The 27,901-nt window shown below is 59.7% G+C and overlaps 6 protein-coding genes and 1 pseudogene across 6 annotated transcripts, besides 1 other annotated feature; all 7 read right to left on the reverse strand.

Annotated features, from left to right (window-relative positions):
- Nucleotides 1-1,136: 1,136 nt before the first annotated feature.
- On the reverse strand, nucleotides 1,137-2,380 carry LPMP_130920 (annotated as a pseudogene).
- A 367-nt stretch (nucleotides 2,381-2,747) lies between these two features.
- LPMP_130930 (hypothetical protein) lies at nucleotides 2,748-3,851 on the reverse strand (the record flags this gene model as incomplete). The annotated part of the gene is made up of 1 exon (XM_010698872.1): nucleotides 2,748-3,851. The coding sequence occupies one exon, from the start codon at nucleotides 3,849-3,851 to the stop codon at nucleotides 2,748-2,750; it is 1,104 nt and encodes a 367-aa protein (XP_010697174.1).
- A 712-nt stretch (nucleotides 3,852-4,563) lies between these two features.
- On the reverse strand, nucleotides 4,564-9,921 carry LPMP_130940 (subtilisin-like serine peptidase; the record flags this gene model as incomplete). The annotated part of the gene is made up of 1 exon (XM_010698873.1): nucleotides 4,564-9,921. One exon carries the CDS (start codon nucleotides 9,919-9,921, stop codon nucleotides 4,564-4,566), a length of 5,358 nt encoding a protein of 1,785 aa, XP_010697175.1.
- Nucleotides 9,922-14,412: 4,491 nt separating this feature from the next.
- On the reverse strand, nucleotides 14,413-15,132 carry LPMP_130950 (hypothetical protein; the record flags this gene model as incomplete). Its single annotated transcript, XM_010698874.1, has 1 exon — nucleotides 14,413-15,132. The coding sequence occupies one exon, from the start codon at nucleotides 15,130-15,132 to the stop codon at nucleotides 14,413-14,415; it is 720 nt and encodes a 239-aa protein (XP_010697176.1).
- A 1,316-nt stretch (nucleotides 15,133-16,448) lies between these two features.
- Nucleotides 16,449-16,748: a repeat region.
- A 323-nt stretch (nucleotides 16,749-17,071) lies between these two features.
- On the reverse strand, nucleotides 17,072-17,998 carry LPMP_130960 (NADH-cytochrome b5 reductase, putative; the record flags this gene model as incomplete). Its single annotated transcript, XM_010698875.1, has 1 exon — nucleotides 17,072-17,998. One exon carries the CDS (start codon nucleotides 17,996-17,998, stop codon nucleotides 17,072-17,074), a length of 927 nt encoding a protein of 308 aa, XP_010697177.1.
- A 3,637-nt stretch (nucleotides 17,999-21,635) lies between these two features.
- Nucleotides 21,636-22,952, reverse strand: LPMP_130970 (proteasome regulatory ATPase subunit 2, putative; the record flags this gene model as incomplete). Its single annotated transcript, XM_010698876.1, has 1 exon — nucleotides 21,636-22,952. One exon carries the CDS (start codon nucleotides 22,950-22,952, stop codon nucleotides 21,636-21,638), a length of 1,317 nt encoding a protein of 438 aa, XP_010697178.1.
- Nucleotides 22,953-24,576: 1,624 nt separating this feature from the next.
- LPMP_130980 (leucyl-tRNA synthetase, putative) lies at nucleotides 24,577-27,804 on the reverse strand (the record flags this gene model as incomplete). Its single annotated transcript, XM_010698877.1, has 1 exon — nucleotides 24,577-27,804. One exon carries the CDS (start codon nucleotides 27,802-27,804, stop codon nucleotides 24,577-24,579), a length of 3,228 nt encoding a protein of 1,075 aa, XP_010697179.1.
- Nucleotides 27,805-27,901: the final 97 nt, after the last annotated feature.

The raw sequence follows: 27,901 nt of genomic DNA on the forward strand, positions 1-27,901 counted from the left end.
GTGTGTGTGTGTGTGAACAAGAGAAGGCACGAAAGCGCGGGCAGCGAGTGAGTCCCTAAGCTGAAGAGGAGGGCGACATGATGGGGGGGGGTGGTGGTGGCGGTGGGGAAGAGGGGTGTAGAGGAAGTGAGTAAGAGCCAAAATTAGATGCCCCTCTGTTGGCGTGTATGTGTGTGAGGGAGGGTGCTGGTAAGCCGTGTCATTCATCTTCCTGTACGCCATCGTGTTGCCTGCGAAGTAGCCCCCACTCTCCACCTCACCGCCCGCAGAGGTCAGAGAGGGGGTCAGCGGACAGCCCCACCTGCGCCATTGCACACCCGCCCACACAAGGAAAGACACAGTCGTGCGCGAGGAGCTGCGCTACGCCACACCTTCAAAGGTAGCCTACGCCCACCCATCGGTGGCCCACTCCCCCGCCTTTTCGGCCGCCACAGTGGGGGTGGGTGGGTGGGTGGGCATTCTGGACTTTCCGTGCCGTCGGTTTTCGTGATTGCGGGCCTGTGCCCACCCACGCATGCGTGTGCGTGTGCCTGCTTACGCCGGCGTGAGGTCATTGCTTGTCGGGGATTGCTTCCCCCCTCTCTCTCTCTCTGCTAAACAGTTTTCAAGGGTTCACCTCCCTCAGCAGCGCTCGTCTCGCTGATGGGTGGGTCACATACACCTACGCCTGCACAGGCCACACAGACCCATTCGTACAGGCGATAGCCAGGGAGACTCGACAACGCATATATAGGGCAAGTGCTCTGCTCATCACCTTTCCTTCGCAGTCGTGTGTCTCTCCCGCTCAGCTCACACGTGCACGTAAAGGCCGACCCCAATTCCACCCCATTCATACGTCACGGCACGAAGAAGAAACACGAGGGCTATCGGCTGCGGATGAAAAGGGCCCATGCAGCCTGCGAGTGGCACTTGCTGAAAAATCTTCACCACCCTCAGGGCCTGTCAGCAGCGCCAACTCAGAAAACGTCATCCTAATCTTCGAAATAGCTGTCCAAGATGTCAGTAGCCATGCCGATCACGGTCTTGTCGAGTGTGGTACTGCCAGCTGTTTGAGGACATTAGCCCCATCTCAATTCATCACGTGTGTTGGCCACAGTGTTCTCCGTGACACTCACCCGTATCTCATCCTCGCCGATCTAGAGGAAGCGCTGGAGCTCCTCGAGCAAGGTCAGTGCCACCTCTGGGTCGTACACACGCAGAACTTTGTAGAGCAGCGACGTTATGCGGAGGTTGAGGAGCCAGTGCACCTGCATTATCGAGCGGCAGAGGACAACGTTTCCGATTGGCCACACTGCCTCCTTCCTCACGTCGAGCTCTGGCGCGTCAAGAGAGTTCAGGAGCCCGACGCAAACCTGCATTCTCCCCCCCTCCTACACACAAGGGCGTTGATGAAGTGAACCTGGCCGGCAGCAATGTTGGGGATAGTTCAGCACGCCTCTGTGCGCAGTGCACATTTTGGGTGGAGTAAGAGACTTGCATTAGCCAGCACTGCACTGCAGTTGATCATCACCTGCGCCTGCTCGTTCGTGTCAGAGACGATGCTGCCGGCCATACGCATCGTTAGTAGGCTAACGTTGAGGGTGTGGTAGCAGACTGCAGCTGCACGCCGCCTGCCCGCTGCTGATTAACGAGATGCCCCCCTCCCTACAGCGCTCGCGACAAGTTCATCGTTGGCGCTGTAGAGCAGATTGCATCAACACTGGCAGTGCGACCTGCCACACGCTCCAACAGCTTGCCACGGCCGCAGTTCGACAAGACCCATGTTCCGTCGCGTCGCAGCTGAATCGGTCGTTGATGATTGATCAGAGGCGTGAAAAGTCCAGCCATGGCGCCATGATTCAGTGCCTAGTCACAGCATACCGTACCCTCGCCGGCAAACTTGCAGATGACCCGCGTGCTCTGATCGTGGCAGTCCGCGTTCGACAACCCCCCCCAGCAGCGCCACAGGCGACCACCGACGCAATGGTCTACGACGCGCAGGCTACTGTGTTGTTCAGGGCGCAGGAAGACCCCAACTGCAGCTCTGAGCAGTTGTCGCGCCGCAGCTCTACCAGGTGCGGCACCACACTGCTTGTTGTCGCGGCGCCGTACGTCGAGCCCTTCTTGACCAAAAGCACCTCGTGCTCCGTGAGCCCCGCTCATGCAGACGGAGCCGAACTTCGACAGCGGCTGCAGGGCCACTGAGGCCGGCGCGGAGCCGCTGTCATGTCACTCTCCGTCTTCCCGGTCGGCCACTGGCGCTACAGGCATGCTGCTGCTGGAGATGCAGCAGTTGTTCTTGTCTTCCCCAAGCAGATGCATCCCGTCTGCATCGACAATTTTGCTGCGCGCGCACAAGAACTGACACTGGTGGTGTGCTGAGCTGGCGCCAGCCAAACATGTGGTGTCCCTTCAAGCATGAAGAGCTAAGAAGAGGGGGGAGGGATGGCGTGGGGGTAGTGGAGAGGCGGGGACGAGTGTGGGGAGGAATGAGACGCGTTCCGCGAATGCAGATGAGACCGCACACGCTTCCCCTGCTTCATCTCCTTCACGCGTAACAGTGCCGTATTGCGTGCACATGCAGTCACCCCTCCCCCCTCACGCCCCCCCCCCCACAGATCCAGAGGAGTCGGGGGCATTCTTCATGTCCTTGCGCTGAGTAACTACATCGACCAGTCAATGTGCTGCTGCTGCTGCCTTTGTTTTTACACACACTCGCAGCCGAAGGGCTCTGACTTCTCGAGCTTATATGTGCGTAGTTTTTCACCTTAGATCACCACCGAGGCTGACAGAGAGGCCTCACCATAGCCCCCTTGGCCGACGGGCGTGTCGGTCAGCAACACGTCACCTTCGCCTGCCCAGCCGACGGCCCCAGTCGCCAGCGCCACGCGCGGCACAAGCAGAACCACGGTGGCGGTGTGTGGTGCGTGGCGGGCGATGTCTGTGTAGATCGAGTTCAAGAGAAACGAAGGTAAATATAGTTCTGGAGGGTTATCTGGCTGCTGCTGCTGCGGCTCTGAGTTCACTCCCGCTGCGGGCGATGTGGCAGCCGAGGGGCTGGCCGCCCAGTCAGCACCTCTTGTCGCAGCCACGTACAAGTCAGGAGCACATTGTAGGAATGCTCGCTGATCTGGCGTGTACAGCCGCCCCGCCTCCTCGCACGCGCGGGCGCAGAGACTCTGAAAGGCCGCACACACGTTCTTAATGAGCCCCACTTGAGCGCTCTGATCCCGCACCTTCCTACCGGCGGTGCTGTGCTGCGCACGTGACGGGTTGACAAGTTCTCGCAGTTGGTGGTGCGCCATAATGGCTGCGCGCACCTCTGTTGCAGTTAATGACGTAGCGGAGATGGTGAGCGCAGGGACGCGCAACACACGCGCATATGCATCACTGTATGCCCACACCCATAACTTGCCGCCGCGCGCGCCAACCACGACAATGACCTCTTCCGCAGTGCTGCTGCTAGCCTCTCCTTCAACTCTGCCGCTAGATGTGCTAGCACGGCTGTCGCCAACCTCGAAGACTTCCCCCGGCGCAACACCGAATACATCTGCACACAGCGACGGGTGCGTCGAAAAGAAGCTCACCTCCGAGGCCTGCGTGAAGAAGGCGAGGTCGCGCAGGATATCGCCGGGCGCGAGGGCCGGCGGTGTGACCGATGACGGTGACGACAGGGGACTCTCAGTGAGTCCCAGTGCGCCGTGCGCCTCCAACGACGGCAGTCGTCGCAGAAAATTCGCCTTTGCCATTACTGCACCGACGCCGTGGGCGACTCGTGACAGCAGCGAGCGTGCGTGACGGCCTCTACGCACTGTGGTGCTATACGGAAGTCGCCCAGGACGTACCTTTGCGGTAGTGCGAGCTGACTTCATTCGTGCGCCGCTCGAGAGTGGTGAGATGGCAGCCGCCAGTGGGTGGGGGAGGTGAGAGTGTGCGTGAAAGTTCAGCTGTTGCTCTAGAGCGCGATCAGAAAGAAGTGCCAGAGAGCTACCAGGCTCCATGTGGCAGAGTCGAGCTGTGGCGGTGGAATCAGAGAGAGAGAGGGAGGGATCAGGCGGTCGCTAGACAAATCAACCGAACTGTAAGGAGAACGTAGGAGGGAGCAACAACGCGGGTCCTGTGGCCAAGCAGGCTTGATGTGCCAACATACACCTCCGCACGGACAACAGCGGAGGACCGTGCGTGTGATGGCACGTGAGCGAAGGGCACCCTCCTCTTTTTGCAGCCGCGCGTGTGTGGGGCCGACTTTTCGTGTTTTCTTCCCTTTATGCTGTTTTTTGGGCCGCTGACGTCGTGGCGGAAAACTGAGGAGCCCCATGACCCCAAAGTACCCCCCCACCACATAGGCGCCCAGTAGCACACCATACGGGCCCGTACTCCCCGACAGCGTACACGCGCCGGTTCCTTCACTCGCTTGCATCACGTCCGAGATGGCGAGCGAGAACACGAAAAGAAGGGAGAGGGGAGGAGGAAGCGGTGCACCACCGTGTAATGCTCTGACGCTGTCGCCGTTGATTGGCTCGCTGCTTTTTCCCCCTTCACTCCTTCTTCCGTTCTCGTGAGTGCCTCTCTCAACACACATCGTCAAGAGCGCCTAGTTGCGGTTGACGAGCTCAGCAGCGGGCAGCCTTGCACGTTGGCTTCTCCGTCCCCCCTCCCCCTCACGACGACCTCCAACGCACGCCACAACCACACGCTGAGCAAGACCGCTGCACCGACCATGAGCTGGCCAAGCACTATCGGATGCTGCAGCCACCGCAGGGCGTTGAGCAGGTCGCCCAATGACAGCAGACTCTCTATCAAAGGGGTGCACTCTGCTGGGAGCTGCATCGCTGCAAGACCCCTCCGCTGGCTGCTCGGGATGCGTGGGGGCTGCAAGTATAAGTTGCCTGTGGCCCCCGTGGCTGGCGACACCACATTATTGTCCAACAGATGCACATGCCAGTCTCCATGGTAGTTCATCATCAAGGTGCGTATCACTTCAGCTGCGGCGCTTGCCTGATCAGATGCGTAGTCGCGTTGAAAGTGGGCCCCGTCTTCCGTGTCGCAGACATCCAGCGGCGATGCATCATGTGCCGTGTTTTTCACCAACGCAGCCCATAATCGCCACACCGCCTCCCCAACGTGCGCGCGCTCTGGCGCCGTCTCGAGCAGCTCGTCGAAGCTGGTTGTTTCTCGACCACCATCAACGCTATCCAGCCCTGCTTCGACCTCGAGCGCCGTGGCTGTGCTGGGGATAGTGGTGTCTGCACTGGGCCGATGCACAGCACGTGCCCACGTACGTTCCTCACACTGCAGTTGCGCAGAGTCCCGCCAGTGATGCAGGTTTCCCGTGTGAGTCCACAGAAGAAGCTCCTTCACCACTTCGACGCACACGGAGCTCTGCGTTGACTCTGCTTGGAGGAGCCGCTGTCCATCAGGGGAGCGTGCAAAGCAGTCCCACGTAGCACACACCGCCGCGGGTGACGACGACGATGCGGATGGCGGGTAAAGAATGACTTCCAGCTCATCCAGAGCGGTTTGCACATTGTAGTCCGAGGCGGAAAGGCAGTCCGAGTCTGTGAAGATGGCTATTCGTCCAGGTCGGAATCGGCTGGTTGAGACGGTGGCAACGCGTGTGGAAGGTGGTGGAGGCGTCAGAAAGCCCAGCACGCCATGCGTGAGGCGCTGCGTGTCCTTGCCGGCGTCAGTTGATGCTGGTGGCGATGTGCCGATCTCGACCGCTGCCAGTCTGCCGATGTGGCCCTGACCTCTCTCTCGGTATGTCCCAGACAACTCTTCCCAGTCATCCTCAACAACCGTCGCCCCGCCACCTGCTGCACTCCCTGACTGTGCAGACGCAGGTACCGAGCCATTTCCTGTGCTGAGGATGGTGCGCTTTACGAGGCGCCGCTGCTGCTGCGCCCAGCTTGGCATGACATTGCATATGACAGCCTCACCTTCCTGCGTTGAAGGCACTGCTGGTATGTTGACTACGTAGCTGGTGCGACAGGTGTCGTTAACGCCCGGCTGAGGGCTGGTCTCGTGTAGTCCTTTCAGAGCACCGGTCCCGGCTACTCCCCCTGCCAGCTGCTGCCCGCTTGGTTGCGTGGGAAGACGCCACTGCAGCACGCCGGCTGCTTTGAGCTGCCCAAGCGAGCGGACTGCGACCGCTTTCGCCAAGGTGGCGGTGCCGCCGTCATACGTAGCGGTTGCGTTGGTCTCAGGCCCGCTTTCCCATGTCGGGGCGGCGGCATTGACTACCAGCACGCCGTCTATCACAATCGTCTCGCTTAGCTCAAAGGGTAACTCAGGCGGTCCATCGAAAAGTTCTTTGCTGCTCACGTTAGTGGCGTGATTGCAGCCGCTGCTGTGCGCCGTACTGCCCGACGCGACCATCACCTCCCACAGCCATCGGTTCCACGATGGCACGTGACTGGTGCCGGCGAGGCCACGGGTAGTGCCATTTTTCAATTGCCTATACGCTCGCATGCTGCGCACAGTATCCCTGTCGCCACCGACGCCGGTCGCTTCCTCCGCCGCGTCGGTGTCGCTGCGGCGGGAGGAGCGCTCCGCCTCGCCCAGGCTTTCATTCCGCGTCCAGTATAGCTGCGCCGCCATATCGGTGCTGTACCAGTCTGTCACCAGAAGAACGTTGAGGCCGTCCGCGGAGTGGTTCGCGCCTCCGCCGAGCACCGCATGTGTCAGGAGACGTCGCATATCGCGTGTCAGTGGTCGCTCGGGGTCGATGATGATCAGAGTCCCGACGTGTGCCAGTGCGTCTGCTAGTGCCCTCTGCGCAATGTGAGAGTCCTTGAAGGCTCGCGTTGCGGAGGACGAGAACGCGGAGCTGCTGCCAGCTGCAATCGGGGTGGTCATGGTGCTCGTGTGCAGTAGCGGGAACGTCTCCACCGCCATTCCCAGTGTGTGGCGCAAGTAGAGCCATAGCAGAACGAGGTTTGTGTAAGGGTGGTCGCCGCCAGCAGCCTCGGCATAGGCGCGCTCGTGACTCTGGCGATGTTGTCCACGTCGCCGTGCCGCGCCTACACCGCCAGCGGCGGACTCGTGTGGGTCATCGCCAGCGATGAACAAACTCGAGCTGGCTGTCGTAGGGTTAAACCAGTCGAGGCTCGTGTCGATCAACACCCGTTGTACGCGGGGCGGTGGCTCTACAACGCGAACAGTGAATGGCACTGCCAATGTGAGCTGCGAGGCGGAGCCACCAGTGAAGATGTGCAGCGCACCTTCCACATCCAGTGCGCGAAACAGGTGAAAGAGCGGAACGCAACTGCCGTGGTCTTCCGGTATCTGCGTACCGTCCCTCGTGTGCTGCTTGTCATGACTGTCGTCGCCATCGGCGGAGCTCCGACCAGCAGTTGTGCCCTTCTCGGTATCTGGCGATTTCTCGCTTTTCTTCCGCCACATTGTCACTGTCTCGCGCGCCACGTCGTAGCAGAGGCGCGTGCTTGCAGATGAGGGGGAGGAGATGGCAACGGAGAGGCTGAAGGATGTCGGTGGCGGTGACAACGGTTGTGGCTGCTGCTTTCCCACGCTTGGCCGTGTCGGAGACCTGTGTGCCACTGGTGTTAGCTCGGTTTCCACGCGTAGAAGGTGCTGCAACCACCGTTGCTGCGCGCTCCGCCGCTTTGCTGATGAACGCACATCTGCTCGTGTGTGTCGTGGCCCCATCACCGTAGCCTCCGTTCCCTCCACGATCCCTTCAGTAGATGATGATGCGCGGTGAGAGGCATTCCATGCCGTCGAGTTCGGGATGCGCGTGAAACTTGTGTGGCGCACACGGTGGTGGCTTTGCGCATCCTGAAGGAAAAGGAGGAGCGGACGGGCGCCATGGTCGTAACTACGGTGCTCTGATGGAGGACCTTCACGTGTGCGCACATACCCACTTACCTTGGTGAGTACGTACGTAACGTGGGTATACCGCGCCCTTGACTCAAGACGTGCGGCTCTGCCACTTGCCGCGGCGGTGGCGGCGACATGCGCACCGTGATCCGTGGATTCGGGCGAGGAGGAGGGGCAAAGGTGGAGAGAGAGATTCAGCAGCACGGGTGTGGCGCCCGGGTAGACCAGCTGGTCGGAGAAGGGCCACCAGTACGCGGCGAGGGACGTGCCGGCTAGTCCCTGCAACGGCGCGCCGCCGTGAGCCTTTCCGTCGGGATCGTGAGAAGCCTGACAACTTTGCGGGATGCTGCTGCGGCTGCGGCTACTACTTGAAATCCCGCAACCCATGCGCACCGATGGCGGTATGGCGAAAGAGGTGCAGCTGCGCAGTGCATCTGGTTCATTGCTGGCCGAGGACGCAAGCGACCTTGCGACGATGGCATGCAGGGCGCGGAGTGGCTGCACCTCGCCCGCGCCTTGAGATAGGATGCTGACTCGTGACAGGTGAAGGTAGCGGGCGTAAAGCTGTAGTAGCGGCACACCCGCCAGCACCCGGCGGCGAGGATGCTTAGCTGACGTAGTCGAGGAGGAGTCGTTGTGTGAAGGTGTGACGGGTGCTGAGTAAGGCCATGACGGCAGCGATGCCGCGGTGTCTTCCAGAGGAATGGCTGTCCGTAAGATTGCCTCACGCACCAGCAGTGAATCGGAAACGCGAGCGAGTCGATTGTGACGTACATCGAGGTAAGCGCCATCGCCGGTGATGTTTTTCATTGATACTGCAGCTGACGCGGACGACCATGCCGCCTCGAGACAGAGTGCTACGACTCCGGCTACGATAGGGGCTGCAATACTTGTTCCAGACACGGAGCGCAGCTGCAGCGCAGGCGCAGCTCTACGCCTCCGTGGCGCTGCAGTGGAGAATGCCGCTGCCGACACGCCTTGGACAGTCCACACGTGTTGGCCGAGGGCGACAAGGTCTGGCTTTACGCGTCCAGCGCCAAATGGCAGCTCCCACGTGGTAGGGCCACGCCCAGAGAAATGGGCAACCGACTTGTGACCGCCACCGGCAGCAAAAGAGTCGGCGAGGTCGCCGAGAGCGCCTGCGGCGGGGTTACCCTGTGCATTGGTGTCGAGAGTGCGTGACGTCTGCGCCGTCCTGCCGTGCCCTTCAACCCGAAGGGCACCGACGGCCAACACACCGGGCATGTCAGCAGGGCTTCGCACGCTGCCAAAGCGCACGCCATCGTTGCCAGAGGCCGCCACGACGACGACGCCGTGCTCATGCATCAGTCGATACAGCTTGCTCTGCACCTGCGAGTTGCTGTAGTAGTCCTCGCTACCGTAGGACAGGTTAATTACATCCACGGTCTCGTCGCGGCGGCGGATGTGTGCACTTGGTGTGTCCCACGTACGATTTAGGCGACCTGCTTCACTGTCCTCAGCTTCACGCAGCAGCACACCGAGAGCGCGAGCGAGGTAGCGTTGGTGTGTGCGGCCTTGTCTATCGAAGACACGAAACACGCGCACCGTGGCGCCAGGGGCGAGTCCGATGTACTGACCAGCCGAGACGATGTGCCTTCCACTGTGGCGCCACGCAGTCTCCTCAGGTGGCTCTCTGTCTAGCGGTGGAGACACAGAGAGCTGTCCTGCTAGAACGCTCACACTGCGCGTCCCATGGGCGCAGCCAGCATCTTCGCACGCCACGCCAGGCACGACGCTTGTGCAGGTAACGGAGTTACGGCTGCGCTCAGTGATGCCGGCGCACAAGCCGGTGTCGAGCAACGCTACGCGAACGCCCCGACCGGAGAAGCAGGCGAGGCGCTCTGCAGCGTCGTCGGGGGTGACGGCCCCTGTCACGTTACCAACGCAGCGCGCGCCATACTCGCCGAGGTAGTAGTCGCGGGGATAAGTGCCGGGCTCATGGGCCCGTTTCTCAGTGGGACGGCGCGCAGCCTGCACAGTCAGCGGCCATGGCTCTTCAGCGACATGAAAGGCCACCAGCACAAGAAGAAATGCGACGAGAGGGTGGGCAGTGGGCAGCCGCAGGGCAACAGCCGCCTTCATCCCTCCACTACCCCAATGGAAGCGTGTTTATGACCACACCCACACCTACACACCCGTGCCCTCCGTTGCCAGAGACTATTCAGCCACCACTACCACCTTCTGGTCACTCGGTGGGCGAGAGAGAGAGGAGGGGGGGGGGAGTCGGAGGGGCGAAAAGTACGTGTACTCGTGCGTGGTGGGTGGTGCAAGAGGGGCCCGCCGCTGCTGAGACGCCTCTTGTCAGGGAGAGGGGTGGGGGTGGGGGTGGGGAAGAGGCACAGTGGGTGCGCGCCTCCGTCTGTGCGTGCTTGCTTGCAGGGTGTGTGTGTGTGTGCGTGTGTGCGGGTGGGTGGGGGAGGGGAGAGAGATCGGGAAGGGTGCGGTACCGTGGACAGGGCGACACGCCCTCTGTTGCCATTCTCTTCCTCTGGTGGGGAGACGGAAAAAAGAGGCGGGCGAGGGAGTCGGGGAGGGAGGGAGGGCGAGACTAAAAAGGGTTTCGACAGCGCGCCGGTGCGCATGCGTGTTGGTCTCTGTGCGTCAGTGCTTAAGGGGGTTCACCTCCGTTGCATTCGAGTCAGAGAATGCACCATCACGAGCCCACCACGGGAAAAAGAGTGGCATGAGCTCCAGAAAGAGAGAGACAAGCAAGGCAGAGGTGCGCTACAGGATCACGCTACCCCCCCTCCCTCTCCTCTGTGTCGCCTCATCCGGCGCCACGCCCATGGCACATCGTCTCCATCTTCATTCTTGTGCGCGGGGCTTTACTTGCCACGTTGTGCGTCGAGTTTCCCTTCTTTTCGTTGACTCGCTCTTGTCGTTGTTGGGGTGCCCCGCTGCCCCCCCTCTCTCCATCCCTGTGCTCGAGTGCTGCGTGTGGCAGTCGTCTCCGCTTTCTTTCCGGCCCCGACACCAGAGAGCGCCAAATGCACGCACGCCGGCGCGTGGCACGGGCTTGCCGCGCTGTCACAGCTGCTTACCGCGTCAGACGCACAGAGACCCTTCCTTCACACATACGCTGCACAGACAATCGAGAACGGGGGAAGTAAGGCACGAGGGCAGACGTGCACGTGCGCGTCATTTCCCTCGCCCTCTCACCCTCGACTCCTTCCCCCGCTCTCTACAACGCCCACGCTTACAGCCCAGCAGTGTCGGCGGTGGCGATCGTTGGTAGCAGACATCCCAGGGCTGCCCCATGCGAGGAGATCCGGTAGGGGGTTCACCTGTACCACCCCCGCCCCCCTTACCGCGTTTTGCGCTGCGTCACTTGGGGTCGACGTTGATCGCGGCGGATTTGAGGAGTCGTCGGTGGCCGCTTCGCCCCCCTCCTCCCTCCGTACCTCCCGCTGCTGCTGTGGCCATCATCCTCTTCCTCGCTGCGCCAGCCATGGGTGCCCACGGTGGCTTTGGCTGGCGCATGACGCCGGCGGGTGGGGGACAATTTCCACTCCGCTTCTGATTCTCGACTTCGGCAGTGTCACCAACGCCGCCGCCACCCAGAAGAACGACGCCCTTGCAGCCGCTTGCACCCCTCCCCATGTGGACAGTGTCTGCGGTGCTTCCCGTAGCGGTGCGGCAGGCGGCTGAGGAAGAGAGGGGTGAGGGTGAGGCAGCCTGTGTACGGGTCCTGGTAGCAGGCATGGTTACGCTTGGCGGCGAGCTGGTTTAACTCGTGGGCTTGCGCGTATTAAAGAAGTTGCAGCACATCTGCCAGGGCGGATGGGGCCAGCTCCGCGATGGTAAAGGGCTATGTCTGGGTGTAGCCAGCCAAGAGAGAGTGACCGGGGTTCTGAGAGCGCAGACAAACTGTCGTCACTGCCGCACCGTTTGCTGACGGCGTCGCTGAAGTACGCGGCGCAGAGGCGGAGAATGAAGACACCAGAGCGGCGGCCGTCAGGTGACCGACGGTACGACTTGTGAAGAGCACGACAGCACCGCCGCCAGCAGTAGCGACAGAGGGCGGTACTCGCAACAGTGCCTGCGATGCTGCAGCTCCGAGTGCACGTTCGGACTTTTCGCCGCCGTCAGCTATGCCACCGTCACCGTCTTCATCGCCTGAGCCATCCGCCTCCCCCGAGTCGTCATTCTCACCGTTTAACAACCGGGCTTGATCATCGTCCTCTCCCTCGCCGACAACAGAGAGGCTCACAGGGCTGGAGCTGAAGCTGCTACCGTTGCTGGAGTGGCTGTCTTCGGTCCCGTCGACGTGATGCTGGGGTGTGTGGGTGGGGGCCTGGATCGGCTGAGGTGTGCGGCACGCTATGTGCAGGATCGGCGCCGATAGGGAGAGAGCGAGGGCGATTGCAGCGCGGTTCACGCGCCGCGGAGTGGCGGGAATAAAAGGGGGTAGTTGTCCTTGACACCGCGGCAGCTGGATGCTTCAAAAATGCACCGCTACCTGCGCGGCTCGTTGTCATTCTTGCCGCTACCTGCGCGACCACTTCGGTCCCGTTCGAAGGCCCATTTATACAATCGAGCGAAGTGACGTTGACAGCGACATCGGTGGGTTGGTGCGCACAATACCCCCCTCCTGATTAGGCTCGGCGGGCCGCCAGAGTCTGGGCCAATAAACGTGGACCTGGCGCAGTCTGACACCGCGTCGCTCGCAGACGGCGTGCACCTGCTGCTGCAAGTCGCCCTCAAGCGAGCTGTACTCAGAGGTAGCCTTGATCGTGCTGCGCATGCTCTATACCCGCCCACCTTCTTGTTGCTGCCTCCGCGGTGTCTGCTCACGAGGAACACGTTGTGGTAGAGGTCGACTGTGGAGGAGCTGCTGAGCGAAGCGTAGCGCGACGGCTCGGTGAGGACGCCGCCTGTGTTGGTCGTGGAAAGGGCGAATACTCCTCGACGGCGGCGCTGGTCTCGCAGCGGTGGTGGCGAGGCTGGTGACACCGGTAGCCATCAAGGGGTTGATGCGCGTAGTACCACTCACACTGATGATAACACCCCAAGTGCAAGTGCAGGCTGCGTGCCCACTTGTCAAACGCCAGGTCAGGTGAGGCGACGAAGTGCGATGACGAGGAGGCGGCGGCAAGCCCGGCAGAGGTCCCCCGCTCGCACTGCTGCCTGCCGTGGGCTCCGACACACCAAGGCACGTGGGTGCGCCCGTGCTAGTCGGCGTGCGTGGCTGTGCGGTGGAAAATGTCGCACAGCAGTAGCCGCAGGTGATGCCGTCACGAGTGCGGCGAAGGATGCGGCAGGCAGAGGTCGAGTTGATGGCCGCTGTGATTGCCGAGCTCTCGCTTCATTGCTCTCTTTATCTCAAGAGGTACGGTTGCTATGATCTATGGAGGAGATCACGGAGGTTGGCGATGCCAGCACGGCTCCACTTGTCGTGCCTGAGGTTGGGGGAGACGCTGCAGGTAACAGGGGCATGTGGACCGACCACTTGCTGCTGAGCAGACCATCGTCTTCCGTGAGCAACCCGGCGCGCACGAGGGATAGCGGCAGGCTGTAGAGTCGCTTGAAGATAAAGTGGGCAATTTCTTTGCTCTTGCGCGGCCCTGCTCTGGTGGGTGGCGCTAGAAGCGACAGCGCCGGGCCAGGGGTAAGGGAACAGGGCAACGACTTCAGCATGGCACAGCGCGCGCCATCTTCGATAGTGGAAAGAAGCACCCAAAGGTTTCCGAGCAGCAAGGCAATTCAATACAAGCAGAAGAAACAAACCCCAACGCGACGAGTGCGCCACTGCTACGCCAGCAGTGGTAAAGTATTCGAAGAGTGAGAGAGAGCGCGCGGGTATCTCCGACGCACCGGCAGCATTCGAATACCGCAGCAGGCACAGCAGCGAGTGTAAGTAGGGAAGACGAGGAGATGGAAGCAGTAGAGGGTGTGTGTGTGTGCGTGCGTGTATCGGACCCATATAAGCGCAGTTGCATGCCTTTCATTCATGCACCAGTGCGGTGGGCGGGGAAGGAGGAGGCGGGGGAGAGAAGCACAGAGCTAGGTGGAGATGCGACGGGCCCACACTCCATCACCTTGCGCCGCGAGGGGGTAGATGGAGGCGGACAGCAGCGTCATCCGCTGACTGTAGTTCCTCGGCTCACCGTGTGGCAAGGGCACCCACACACACACACGCACGCCCACCCACCCACCCACACACACACACACACACACACACACGCGGATGCATTCGTGCGTTGTTGGCACGTGTATCCATGCAGTTCTCTCTTCTGCTGCTGAGTTTGTTGGGTGGTGGATGAGCAGGGGCGGCCAACAACACTTACGGTGGGCTGGGCCAAGTCACCCAGGAGCGCTTCCGCACATCCACACAGAGATGCGTAGCGCGTGGAGACGGTGTCGGTGTCCTCCGGCTGGGTTCGCGGTGCTGCGGAGACGTTTGTGTGGGTGTGCGTGTGGTACGGGGCACTGCTTTTACATCTGAGAAAGAGGAAAGATATGGCGAATGAGGAAGAGAGGCGCGTGTGTGGGGCCGCTGCCACTGCGGCTGACGGACTGAGGCCGAGGAGAATATATGGGCGTGTGTTGCATATGGAGGACACTCCTCGCACGCTAGTAGGGGTTCGACACCATCGGTGGGGCCTGCGTGTTGTTTGTCAGCAGCTCCATCGCCAGCCACCGCAGCGGGTCCGCAGGTTTCTGCCTGGCCAGCCTCGCCAAGGTTGGCACCAGCGCTTGCTTCAGATTTGCTTGCACGTACTCCCGCGACAAGGCCGACGTCGGCACATCCTCAGCCAGCATGCGAGGGAATAGCAGTGCAACGGACTTCTTCGCGCCATTCGCCGTCAGCGAAGTCCAGAAGGGCAGCTCGCGACCCTGCACGTGGTGCTTTGTGAGGAATGCGTCCAGCACATCGGCGTCCTCACCGCACAGCTGTGTTGCGATGAAGGACTTCAGCAGCTCATGGCAGTTGGTACGAGCCACGACAAACATGTGCGTCATACCGACCAGGCTATGCGGTGCCGGCAGCAGCGACATGGGAAAGTCTGCTGGCGTCCGCACATCCTCAGCCCCCGACTCTGCAGGAGGGGCTGCAACAGGCGGTACAAGCGACCTGTCCAGCTCCACTGCCATCTTCTCTGCAATTTCGCTGTTCAGCAGGCGCAGCTCTTCACGCACGACGATGAAGCCGGCATCGTAGAGCTTGTACTTGAGGTACTGCACAAAGTCTCGCTCGCGAGCGAAGGCGGGGGTGACGATCAGAAGCGCCTTGCTCACCGTGCCGTCGAGCGGGTAGGAGATAGCGTTGGGGCCGTCGAGTGCGGACGTCATTTGCTAAAAGTGTTAGAGAGTAAGAGGTGGGGTGATGTAACACCACGAGAGAGCGAAGCGCAGAGAGCAGCGTGCACGATGGAGGGGCCGCTGCTGGACGTGATACGTGGGGGGGGGTCTTGTGTGTAAAATGCCACTGACGGGACAAGAAAAAGGCCGGCAAAACACTTGAGGACTATTACGACTCGGAGAGAGCGATAGGGAGGCAGCGATATGGCGGGGGTAAGGGGAAGCGGCATTTCTGTTTTGTATGTCAGTGTGAGCGAATGTCCGCAGTATTGCATCGCGACGTTCCCGCCAGCGATACTGTTCACAGTCGCCCTTCCACTCTCTCCATCGTGCAGTGAGATGGGGGGGGGTGAGGGGTGTTGCTGCTTATCGGGTTTGAGGTTCCCAATAATCACCACTGCTCTGCACGCGTGGTCCCTCCTTTTCTGGTTCGCTTTTATGCGTTTCTCCTTCACCTTTTCGTTTGCCTGCCGTCTTCCCCGTCCACCTTCGGGCGCCCTTTTCGAAGGAAGGGCAAGCCGTGAGGGTGGACTGGGTGCGTGTGCGTGGGTAGAAGGATATTTTGTTCCCTGACCACTCGCGAAACCTTCATTCCTTGTGTCGTTCCTTCTCACTGTGGATTAACACGCACACGCACCCATGCACAGCTCAGGGGAGAGGCAGGGAGGAGGAGAGTAGGGGCCTGAATTGCATCCCGGCAAGCACAAAGGTAGATGTGCGCGTCTGTCTGCTGATGTGTGCGTGTGGCTGGGTGGGTAGTCCGAGGCAAGAGAACACCGACTTCAGCAAGAAGAAGAAGAAAAGCAGCGCGGTCATACAAACACCCAAGCAAAGACAGTTCCCTCTGCTTCATTGCGCAAGAGAGAAATACAACAACACAGCACGTAACGTGAGGAGGTGTGACGAGGACTGTTGACGCTTCCCTCACCAACGCTACTTACACCGGCATCCCCCATCCACACCGACAGACTTGCGCCACAGTGAAGGGAAAAAAGGGCTCACTTCCGACCGACGCTAAGCCCGAGTGAGGAAACAGATCATTAGGGGGGTAAACACAGCTGACCAGGCAGCGACAAAGAAGACACCGGTGGGCTGGAGGATGAGGGGACGCACCAGCGCCGACCTCGTGACCACGAAAAGCAACAAGGCAGATGGGTAAGGAGAACAAATACACCGACAACCACCATGCAAAAAGCCAGAAAGCTGAAGCAGCGTTTTCTGTTTGAACTCCCCACGTGTCCATTCCAGGCGATACAACACACCAGCCCAGCCCAGCCCAGCCCAGCCCAGCCCCCCTGCCACACGCCCCAGTGGAGAGTGAGGGCCGCGTGAGACACGCTCGAGTCACGCTGACACTCTGCCCATCCCATAGATGGCCCAGACGTGTCCACTGTCGTAGGTCTCTCCGACACCACGCCACCCAGTCCCTGGCTGCCGACATCAGTAGTGATGCATCGCGCTGACCTCCCTGCGTCGTGGGTGCTTGGCTGTGTCGCCACCAGAGGTGATTCGGCATTGGCAGGGAGAGAAGGGGCTCTGCAGAGCTTCCACCACCCAGAGAGGGTGAGGGGGTTACAGGAGCCTGAGGGATGCCAGATGCTAAGGTGTGTGGTCCCCTCTCCTCATTGACGGAATCGAAGGGAGGGCGAGACGAAGAAAAGAGATACACGCTGGGGTGTGTAATGCACATCGGTCTGCCAGAAGCGCCAGTTGCCCTTCCTTCCCTCTGGACCCGCAGTGCGCATAGTTTCTGTGTAATGTGTGAACGTCTTCAGTACTTGATCGAGTGTCCCACACGTCGTTGCAGGAACACAAAGGGGAGGAGGGAGGGAGGGAGGGAGGAAGGGACCGACGGCTATGCAGCGGTTGTGCAGCGGGGGACACGCGCGCACATCTTTCGTTGCCTGTTTTGTCTTTCCATGATAAGCTGTTAGAAGTTGAACATGCTGTCGGCGGTGTAGCCGATACGTTCTAGGTTCGGCTTGATCGCCATCTGCACCATGGGTGGTGGGCCGCACATGAGTGCCATCACCTTTTTTATCCCGGCGTTCTGCGGAACGCTGTCGTCGCCGAGCATGTCAGGGACGGGCAAGTGTCTGCGGAACATCTCCTCTCGGACGTACCCCACATCAAATTTCCACTCTGGAGTTACCTCACGGTCGACGGTGTACCACACGTGAAAGCGGTCGTCGTTGGCGGCAGCCTCGTCAAGCTCCTTGCGCAGCAGGATGTCACGCTCTGTCTGGTTGCCGTACACGAGAAACACCTTTGTGCAGTCCTCCTTGTTCTTCTTGATGGCGTGGATGATCTGCAGTATCGGGGTGATGCCAGTGCCGCCAGCGATGGCTGCATAGGCGTCCACCTTTTCTGTGATGAAGCCCTGGCCTGGCTTTTGGATGCGCGAGGTGCCGTTGCCCAGGTAGGTAAACTTCCCCTGCGGCCCACGCATCTCTATGTTGTCACCAAGCTTCATGTGGTACAGATGCTGCGACAGCCTGCCGCCATGCGGGAAGCTGGGGTGCACGCCAGCAAAGTACACCTTGATCATGAAGTCCACGTAGCCTTTCTCGTCATCGCTGGAGATGGGTGTGTAGGAGTGCGTCACCGTCTCCGTCTTCCCAGCCGTCGTGCAGTCGGCACGGAGCACAATGTGCTGCCCAATCGGCAGCCCGAGCGACTGCGTCTCGTTCTCTAGGGCGAAGCGGAAGATGAAGGTGTCGTGGGTCACCTCGGTGCGCTTGATCAGCTTAAAATGCTTGAACATCGTCGGGTCCATGGCTACCTTCGCCATGCGCTTATACATGAACGCGAAGAAGGCTGCCATGTTGACAGCGATGATGACGAGAAGGTAAATCATTTTCGCTCCACCAAGGCAGTTTGGTCAGTGGGGGTGGTGAGGGAGGAAGGGAGGGGTGTGTGTGGTCTTGGGCGATATCGTTTCTCTCGTGAAGACAACGTACGGCTCTCTTTATGCCCGTGTGCCAGGACAGAGGGAGAGAGGGAGGAGAAGGAAGCTCAGGCCCGTTAGACAGTGATGGGCACTAGCCAACACACCGACGGAAAGCGAAGACGGGGACGTTCTCGAACGCTACTTCTCTTCCCCTTTTCGCTCGCACTAGCCAGCCAGGAGGAGAGCCGGAAAGGAGCAGAAGAGAAGTAAGGCAGCGGGCGAAGTCCGAGAGTCCGACAACCCACACAGCTCAAGGAAAAGGGGACCGTGAGAGGAGCACGGAAACAAAGATGGTGGTGGTGATGGTAATCGGTGTGTGCGGGGGGGGGGGGGGGGGGCAGCGAGGGAAAGCGAGTGAGGAGGAGAGGGAGGTGAATGATACGAAATGTACGGAAGCGACAGCAGCGCTTTCTAACAGGACAAGAGGGGTGCGAAGGGGGTATGGTGTTTGCCGATGTTGTGATGAGGGGAAGTGTGTAGTGTTTATACGAGTGAGAGGAATGGGGGTGTGCGTATGGGGAGGTAAGAGGAGACAGCGACGTGGTGAGACGCACCAAGAGTGGGATTTTGTTTTGCCTGTGGTGTTTGGTGATGACACAGACACCCACACCCACACACACACACAGAGGAGCTATGGAGGGGCGTACTGAGGATGCGCTAGCGGTGGTGGTGTATCGATACACTGCAGCCACAAACGTACACACACACACACACACACACGGACGTACTCTGTTCGCTACATGCAGCAAAGCTTCTCTCGTGGCTGTCGTCCCAATCGCTCTCCACGACAGAACAACACACCGTCGTTTTTTTTGCCTTTTCTTTCAGAGCATAAAATGGAAGTGGTCAGACCGCGTAGTTGACTGGTGCCGAGTGCCGCGAGAGGGGAGGTGCGGAGGTGTCCATCAGCCACCAACAGAAACACCTTCATTGTCGACTTGAGGGTAAAGGAATAAGAAGAGGAGCATCAGGAGGAGGAGGGGAGGGAGAGCAAACCCGAGTGCACAGCGCTCCACCTCACATTCCAGTCACGAGCAAAGAAAAATATGGCCGCATACGTGAAGGAGGAGAGTCTTCGTGGCGCACGCACACACACACACACACACACACACACACACACACACACGCAAGAGAGAAGTCAAGAAAGCGTTCATCAAGCACGAATACTGACGACGAGCTCAAGACCCACAGTCAGGCGAATGTCCAACCAAAAAGAGAAGAGAGATAGAGAGAAGCGACAGTGTGCAACAGAGCGCGAGACAGGCGCCCAAACCCGCAGGCATAGACGTGGGAGTGAGGAGGGGGGAAGGGGGAACCCAAGCGGCAAGCGGAGCAGGGAAAAGAAAGCGGAGGCCCTCTAGAGAGAGCGAGAGCGAGAGAAGCCACAGAGAGCACGGGTGGGCAGGGCGGTGGAGGAGAGTGACGGTGGCGCAAGATGTGAGGGGCGGATAGCAGAAGTCACTGCCAGAGAAAAAGTGAGGTGCCCATAGAGAGCCCACGCAAGCAACAGAGAGCGAAAGCAACGCGAGGGGGGGGGGAGGAGAGGAGGGCAGCAGAGGGAGGGGGAGAGGTCATGTAGACAGCTAAAGAATAGAGGCGGGGAGTAGGAGCGCTATGCCTACACAGAGAGAGAGAGAGGTTGGGGTTATTGGAGTGTGGGTTGGGGAGAAGGACTGTTGCCGGTGTTGGCAGAAAAGAACGCATGCGCTGCCCTTCATCATGGGTGATTATGATGAGGGAGAAGGTTAACCAGGGGAGGGGGATGATATATGGAGGTGGCTTCGTGGAACGCCCTTCCCTGAATCAGCAGTCAGGGTGACAAATCAGCTCGTCAACCACTGAGAGAGAGGGAGGGAGAGGGGGGGGGGCGTACATCGCTCACGTTTTCCCACTCTCTCAGCCTCCGTGTGAGTGGCGCGGGACGGTGGTGAGAACTTCGTGAAGAGAGACACCCAGAGAGATACTTGCATACCGACGTGATCGCCGGCTGTTACTACTTTCTTCTTTGGCCTTTGCCGTCTCTTCTGCACAATACCCCCTCCTCCATTCTACCGCTGCCTTGACGCAGGGATATCGATTTTCTGTCCGTGTACGCTTGGCTGCGCACGCCAGTACTCCAATGAGTCTGAGGTGGCACCAGAGGCCTCAAAAGTGAGTACGAGCAGGGGGACAGGAGAGAACGAACGGCAAGGCGAGTCCGGAGAAGGGAGGCAATGTAGAGTCAAGAGAGAGAGAAAGCGAGCGAGCGGGAAGAGGTCGGGAGCAAGCGCAGGTCGTCAAACGTCTTCTCTTCTTGTCTTCCACAGGCAGCGAAGGATACACGGTGAAGAATGAGCCACAAGAGGAGGTGGAGGTAACACCAAGAAAGCAAGTGAATAGGAAAACACCTTCGCTCTGTCCATGACTGATACGTGCGCAAGTGCGTGCCTGTGAGCCAGGATGTGCAGTAGTCGGGGAGGGGTGGGGGGAGAGAAGAATGGCGGGAGAGGACGACATCAATAATGCATTACAAGAGGTGTGTTGTGGTGGGGAGACTCAGCCCAGACGGCAAAGAGAGAGAGGGAGGGAGGGAGGGAGGGAGATCTTCCTCCTTCAGTGTGCGTGCGTGAATGTGCATCTATTTCGAGCGCTTGGCTCGACGACCGTCTTGCTGCCCTCCTCTCTTATAGGCCTTTCTCCCTTCTCGCTTCCTCGGGGAAGAGTCAACGAGGACAGTTCGTGTCCGAGTATCGGGGGGAGGGGGAGAAGGGAGGAAGGAAGGGGGGGGTACGGTGTCGGCTTCTACCACCACCATCACCTGTAGGAGCACAGTTGAATCAGTTAGCATTGCCGCTTCATTTTTCCCTTCATTCGTGCCTCTTCCGCTCATCATGTTATTTCCCCCCGTTCGAGTGTTTTCTATCAGCCCTCGAGCGTGCCCTTGTGCAGTGGGCACACACACACACACACCGTCACCCAGAGTAATTGCCCACGGTGATGTTGCTTGCTTATTGGCCTAGCCACAGGTCGAATCAATGCGCACGAGAGAAAGGAGAGCGAACACACAAGCATGAGTAGCCCAACAGCGACAAGGAGTGGAGGAGAGCGAGATACATACAATGGAGTAAACAGCGAGGGGTATGCGGGGGGGGGGCACGAGAGAGGCACCACTACCACCCAAAACAGGCAACGGCAACTGGACACGCCCACGCCAAGTACGTCTTCACCGACACAACGGAGACAGCACAGATCCCAAAGAGAGGAAGAGTAGAGAGTAATGAACAGATTTCCAAAAAAAAAAGCGCGGGTGAGCCGTGTCTCTCTCTCTCTCTCTCCTTCCCTCTTTCGTATTCGCTCTCATGCATACCCACCACGGAGTGAGCCCAGAGATGATAGGTGGAAGAGACTCAAGGGGAGGAGGAGGAGGAGGAGGGGAAAGATGAAGGAGGTAGAGAGAGAGAGAGAAGATACACCAGAGAAAACCTGCTAGAAACACTCCCTGGCGATGGCTCTTACTCCCTTCGTTCCCCTGACTTCGAGCGTGCTCTCTCCTGTGATGGCGTCTTTACAAGTAGAAGCGCGAGAAGGTTGACTTGTCCTTGCGGTACTGCACATTTTCCTTGCCTTTGATAAAATCTGCCTGGCACACTTTCATGCGGCGCTCACGCAGGGCCAGCAGACCAGCCTCTGTGCAGATTGCCTTCACATCTGCGCCGCTCATCTCATCCTTAGCGTGAATGAACTCGGAGATGTCGACGTCGTCGGCGAGCGACATGCGGCTCGTATGGATTTCGAAAATACGACGCTTTGTTTTCTCGTCTGGGAAGGGAAACTCAATCTTGCGATCTATGCGGCCAGGGCGGATGAGGGCTGGGTCGAGTGTGTCGATGCGATTCGTCGCCATGATCACCTTCACGTCGTTGCTGCTATCGAAGCCGTCCAACTGTGTGAGCAGCTCTAGCATCGTACGCTGCACCTCTTTGGTGCCGCTGCTGTCCGTGTCGTAGCGCTTCGTGCCGATGGCGTCAATTTCGTCAATGAAAACGATCGCTGGCGAGTGCTCCTCGGCAACCCGGAAGAGTTCCCGCACGAGCTTGGGACCTTCGCCGGAGTACTTCTGAATCAGCTCCGACCCCACCACACGCAGGAACGTGGCACTCGTGCGGTTCGCGACGGCCTTGGCCAGCAGCGTCTTGCCCGTGCCTGGTACACCGTAGAGAATGACACCCTTCGGTGGTTTGATGCCGATCTCGTCGTACAGCTCTGGGTGGGAGAGTGGAAACTCGACCGCCTCCTTGATCTCTTGAATCTGCTGCTCTAGGCCACCAATGTCGGCGTACGTGTCCTCCGGTGCCTTGTCTACTTTCATGACACTCACCAGCGGATCGACGTCGTCCTTGAGAACGCCAACAATGCTGTGCTGGCGGTCGTGCAATAGTACGCTGCAGCCTAACTCCAGCTGCTCCTTGTCCACGAACGACATGAGGGGCACGTAGTACTCAGTGCCGGAGATGGAGACGATCGCGTGCGAGTCGTCCACTGCTTCCTCAAGAGTCGCCACCTCCAGTGGGGTGCCACGGATGTCCTCGACGCGCTTCAGCTCCGCCTCGTAGTGGCCCATTGCACCCTCCTCCAGGTTCGACTGCGCGTCGCGCTGGGCGTTGATTGTGCGCAGGAACTCCTCCTCTAGCAGGAGGTAGTCTTTGCATCGCTCAAGGCGGTACTTACGGAGGAGGCAGGCGCGGTTCGGGTATACTTTAGGAATACGCGTGGCCGCATCGGGGCCGCGCTTTTTCTTGCGCTTGCCGATCTCCGGCGCCACGGGCGGCACCCACTTCTCTGGTTTGCTGGCGCCAGGCGCCTTTGGCAGGCTCTGCCCCATTTGCGTTTCCCTTCCCTGTGCACTATGTGTGTGTGTGTGTCTCGCTGCGGATGCTGAGGAGCGAAGGAAAAGAGGGTGGGAGCGGAGCGGCGGGACAGGAGGGCAAGCCGAGAGATCTTGAGTAGACTGTGACGAGGGCACCTACTACTGCGCACTACTCTGTGCAGAAGTATACGCGCCTTTCTGGATTGATGTGGCAGGAGTGGTACACTGAAGGTGACTGTTCCACAGCGAGCACACCACCAGGAGAAACAAAAGAGAAATGGAAAAGGAGTGAAAAAAAAGCGGTGGCGAGTCAGCAGAGCCGCTGGCAGAAACGTGGCTTGACACTGAAGTGTATGCGCACATTATTAGCGTGTGCAGTGCTGCGTCGACATCCATCACCAGTTCATCCGGTGTGCATGTGTGCGCGCGCGTATGCATGAGCTTTCCTTGTTACTGGTTTGCCCGCACGAGCAGTGGGGGCGTTTAGAGCGGCGCCCACACCGCTGCATTACGCCATACACAGCATAGATGGCGCTGGCCTCGCTGGCTTCACATCTTCGACTTTTCTATAGTGTGTGCTTGCTCGATACAGCGACACAGCGCTATCAGAGCACAGACCCCGGGCACCAGCCATGTCCACCATAGCGATCCCAGGGAGTGCACGTTTTTTTTTTTGCTTCTCTGAAGGAGGAAAGGGGAGGTGGTCCATTAAGCAATTATTCTTCGGCCTCTTCCACCACCCTTCTGGTTGCAACCAGGAGGGTGGTGGGCTGCGTCCACGCCGATGGCGCGCAGCTTTCGTCCACTCGGAAGCGTAGGAGAGTGAGAGCGACAAGCGTAGGCAGAAGCGGGAGAGATGGCGTTCAACGGTAACAACAGAGCGAAGCCTCCTCCAGTACAGGAGGTAAACGAGAGAGGAAGAGAGGAAGGAATAGCGAGCGAGGTACCTCCGCACACAGCGAGAAAAAGGCCCTCAGACTCAGGTTGGCTGGAAGGGGTGGAGGCTGTTAGTTAAAGGGAGTGAAGTCGGGTAGCCCTGCACGCACGCACGCATGCACGCACACACACACACACACACACACACACACACACACCCACACACCCACGCAAGGGAAGCAAGAGAGAGTAGGGGGAGGGGGAAGAAGAAGTGCCATTGCCGGTTAAATACACAAAACACGTAAGGTGGAAGGCGATAAACGAGGCAACAAAGGAGAACTGTGAAGTGGGCTGAAGGGGTGGTGGTGGTGGTGGTGGTGGTGAGAGGCGGGATGGGGGGAGGGGAGAGGAGAGAGGAGAGGAGAAGGCACAGAGACGTACACACAGTCACAGCGCTGAAGAAACGAACAAAGACACGCCCAAAAGGGAAGTAAAGCACGGAGGTGTGTGTGTGCAGCACCGAAGCAGCACGTGAGAAGAGGATTTGAACCAATTAAAGACAAGTGCACCCAGACACCCACGTACACGCGTGGCTACGCCCCTGCGCGCTTTCGCGCTCTCTCTCGCAGTCCGGCTCCACCCCTTCCTTTCTGTTTTCTTTCGATCGCCTCCACCTCGCCCCCGCCTCTGCTCCTCGTACTCGTGCATGGCTTGTTTGTGTGTCGTTGTGTGAGGAAAGGAGAACGCACCACATGGTCTCCTCCTACGCACTCTTCGACGCCGGTGGGAAGCCCACGGACGGCTCACCAGGCAAGCACTTGCGGCGCGCCGCATCGTGCTCCTTGTAGGTCTCGTCTTCGGCGGACAGGATGCGCACCACTGGCACCCCGGAGAGGCGGCTGAGGTTGTGCGTGATGTTGGACAGCATCGCGGCGTCGTCGACGACGGGTTGCGTCGACATGGCCTGCGCCCCGTACTTCTCTACGTTGGCCTTGACGAAGGACATGAAGGCCATCAGACCCTTGCTCATGATCTTGGGGTCGCGGGCGGAAACCTGCTTTGTCATGTCTTCAGGAAACGTGTTGCCGTTCGCCTGGTAGAGCTCTTGCAGGATGTCAAGCGCCTGCCGCTGCCAGTCCATGTACTCGCGGCGTGTGTACACAATGACCTCCTCGATTGGACCACGCTTCTTCGCGTTCTTGATCACCTGCGACCGAATTTCCTTGATAACAGTCGTCATGACCCGGCTTGCGACGATCAGCGAGTAGTCCAGCTCTGCCGTCGGCTTCGGGAACAGCTGTGTGACGACGGAACCCTCGTTCTGGAGGATGTTCTGCCACAGATACTCCATCGTGTGCGGCGCCAGCGGCATCATCATCAGCGCGACCACCTCGTAGTAGCGGCGCCCGAGATGTGCATGCACGTTGAGGTCGTCGCAGCACATCTTGTACTGGCTGTATTCATTCGATAGCTCGTGGAAGGCCGTGTTGAGCACCATGCGGAACTGCATGCGGTGATAGTAGCCCTCGGTACGGGTGATGATCGTGTTCATTGTGTTCTGGAAGATCTTGTCAAACTCGTTGTAGTCGCCGCTGCGCAGATCGGCGCGCTCTACTGTCTCCTTCGCCTGCTCCAGCAGTGTCGTCATCTTCAGCACGAAGCCAGCTGCCGTCTCGCGCACAAAGTTGGCGTCGTCCATGCTGTCACCGGCGTCAGCACAGGCGAGGCGTGTGGCGTCAGCGCCGTACGTGTCGATCGCCTCGCGCAGGGAGATGAAGTTCCCCTTCGACTTGGCCATCTTCTCGCTGTCGACCTGGATGTGACCGTTGCAGAAGATCCTCTGAGGCCACTTGCTCTCGTCCGCCGGCCAGATCGCGGCGTGGTTGTAGAGGAACATCGTCAGGTGGTTCTGGATGAGATCCTTACCAGAGCAGCGCAGGTCGACGGGGTACCAGTACTCGAACTCGTTGCGCATCAACTTCAGCGACTCAACCGGCATGCTCACCGCACCCGCGACGGTGGCCGCATCGCCGACGCCGTGGTATATGTACTCGAACACCTCGTCTGTGAACATCTCTGGCGTGAGGCCGTACGGGTTGTCCGACTTGCCACACAGGTCCATCGAGCCGTCGACGCCGACGTTGAAGAAGCGGTCGATCGTGTAGTAGGCCATGTAGATGGTGGAGTCGGACAGGCTGTCGATGATCATCGTGTGCGACGCGTCGCACGGTAGGTAGGTGCCGAGGCCGAAGGTGCGGCTGCACGGCCAGTCTGCTAGCCAGTTCAGCGTCTCCTCGAAGCCGTTGCGTACACCGGGGAAGAACATGTCCATCTTCTTGACGTGGTCCTGTACCATCCTCTTCCAGTCATCCTTGCCGTACTCAAGGTACCACTGATCGCACAGCGCGACAACGCACTCGTCGCCGCTGCGGCTCATCACCTGGCGTACCGGCTCGTAGTAGCGGATGCACTGGTCCGCCGCCTCCATGTCGCGCTGGGTCTTCACCTTGGCCTCACTGACCTTGACACCTGTGTAGGGACCGACGATCATGGTGCCATGGTAGAACCCCTGCTGGTAGCATACCTTTTTCGCCTCCTCCAGCAGCTCCGTCGCGTTCGGGCCGTTGACCTTGAGCTTCTCGCACATAAACTTGGCGCCTTCAGTGCCTAGCTCGGGAATGTCGATGATTGGAATCATGGCGAACGGCACTACCCACTCATCCTTGATGCCGAGCTTCGCGCGGTAGTCCGGCTTGTTCAGCAGCTGGGAGAAGTTGATGTAGTCATCGGGCGAGTCGGACGGCACGGACATGACGACGCCCGTACCCTTCGCCTCCGTGATGGTGGACATGGGCAGCGTGTAGATCGTCCCGTAAGGCGCCAGCGGTGCCGAAAGCGGCATGCCGACCATGTTCGTTCCCTTCACTTCGAAGAGCGGCTCCGGGTCGACGCCGGTCTGACCGTTCACGTAGAAGTTCTGGTACGCCATGTTGCGCGCGGCGCGGGCAGTCATGATGTACACTTCATCCTCCCCCTTTGCGTCGCGCACGTTGTACGCCTTGTAGTTGAACTTGTTGCTCACCCAGCAGTTCGTCTGGCCAATCACCGTTTCCGGGCGGAGCGTGGCGCCGGGCAGGATGACGTTGCGGTCACCGATGATGTCCTTGTGCTCGGCGAAGCACGGCTGCGAGAGGGGGTTCTGCACGATGAGCTTCACCACCGTGTATTCCTGCGGCAGCACACCTTCACCGCTGGCGCGATCGTGGTCGGCGCACGGCTGGCCGTCGCGCGGCGAATACACGCAGTAGCGCTTGCCGTAGTTGAGCAGGTTCTCGCGGCGCAGGATGTGGAACTGCCACTGAACAAAGCGGTCAAAGTACGGGTTGCGCTCCGTCGTCATAAAGGAACGGCGCCAGTCGATGTGGCAGCCAAAGCTCTTCAAGTCTTCAATAGCGATGGGCGGGAAGTAGTCCAACCAGTGCTGTGGGTCGGCAAACTTTGGGATCTCCGAATCGGGGATGCCCATGCTCTGCATAATGACCCACTGCGGCTTCGCTGGCCCACTTTTGCCGCGCTTGCTCTTGTGCTGCCCGAGCGCCACCGTAGGCTTGCTGTCCACCGGTGTCTTGGGCTTGTCCTCGAGCACCTCCGACGGGAACTGCGGCGGGTTGCCGTACTGCTGCATCTCCTTCGCGATTTTCTGCGCGCACGCGGCAATTGGGGTGCCGGTGACATGGAAGCCAAAGGGCCAGAGCGAGCGGCGGCCCATCATGCGCTGAAAGCGCGAGGCGAACTCGGCCTTGGTGAGCGAGAAGCCGTGGCCGAGGTGAAGTTTCCCGTTCATGTACGGGAAGGGGAAGGTCGTCAGGTATTTCGCCGCCCGCACCTCCCCAGGCGCCGGGGCATCAAACTCATGCAGCTTCTTGGCGGCCCAGTCCGCTTGCTTCTTCTGCTCAATCGCCACAAGCGTATCGCGACGTGCTGTGGACATGACTGCGCTCTTCTTACGCTGTGCTGCACTCTGGTGGAGGTGTACTTGTGGGTCGAGGGGAGAGAGGGAAAAGCAAGCGAATGGCCGAGTGGGTGCA

Source organism: Leishmania panamensis (genome assembly GCF_000755165.1).
Source record: "Leishmania panamensis strain MHOM/PA/94/PSC-1 chromosome 13 sequence".
NCBI classification, from domain to species: Eukaryota; Euglenozoa; class Kinetoplastea; order Trypanosomatida; family Trypanosomatidae; genus Leishmania; species Leishmania panamensis.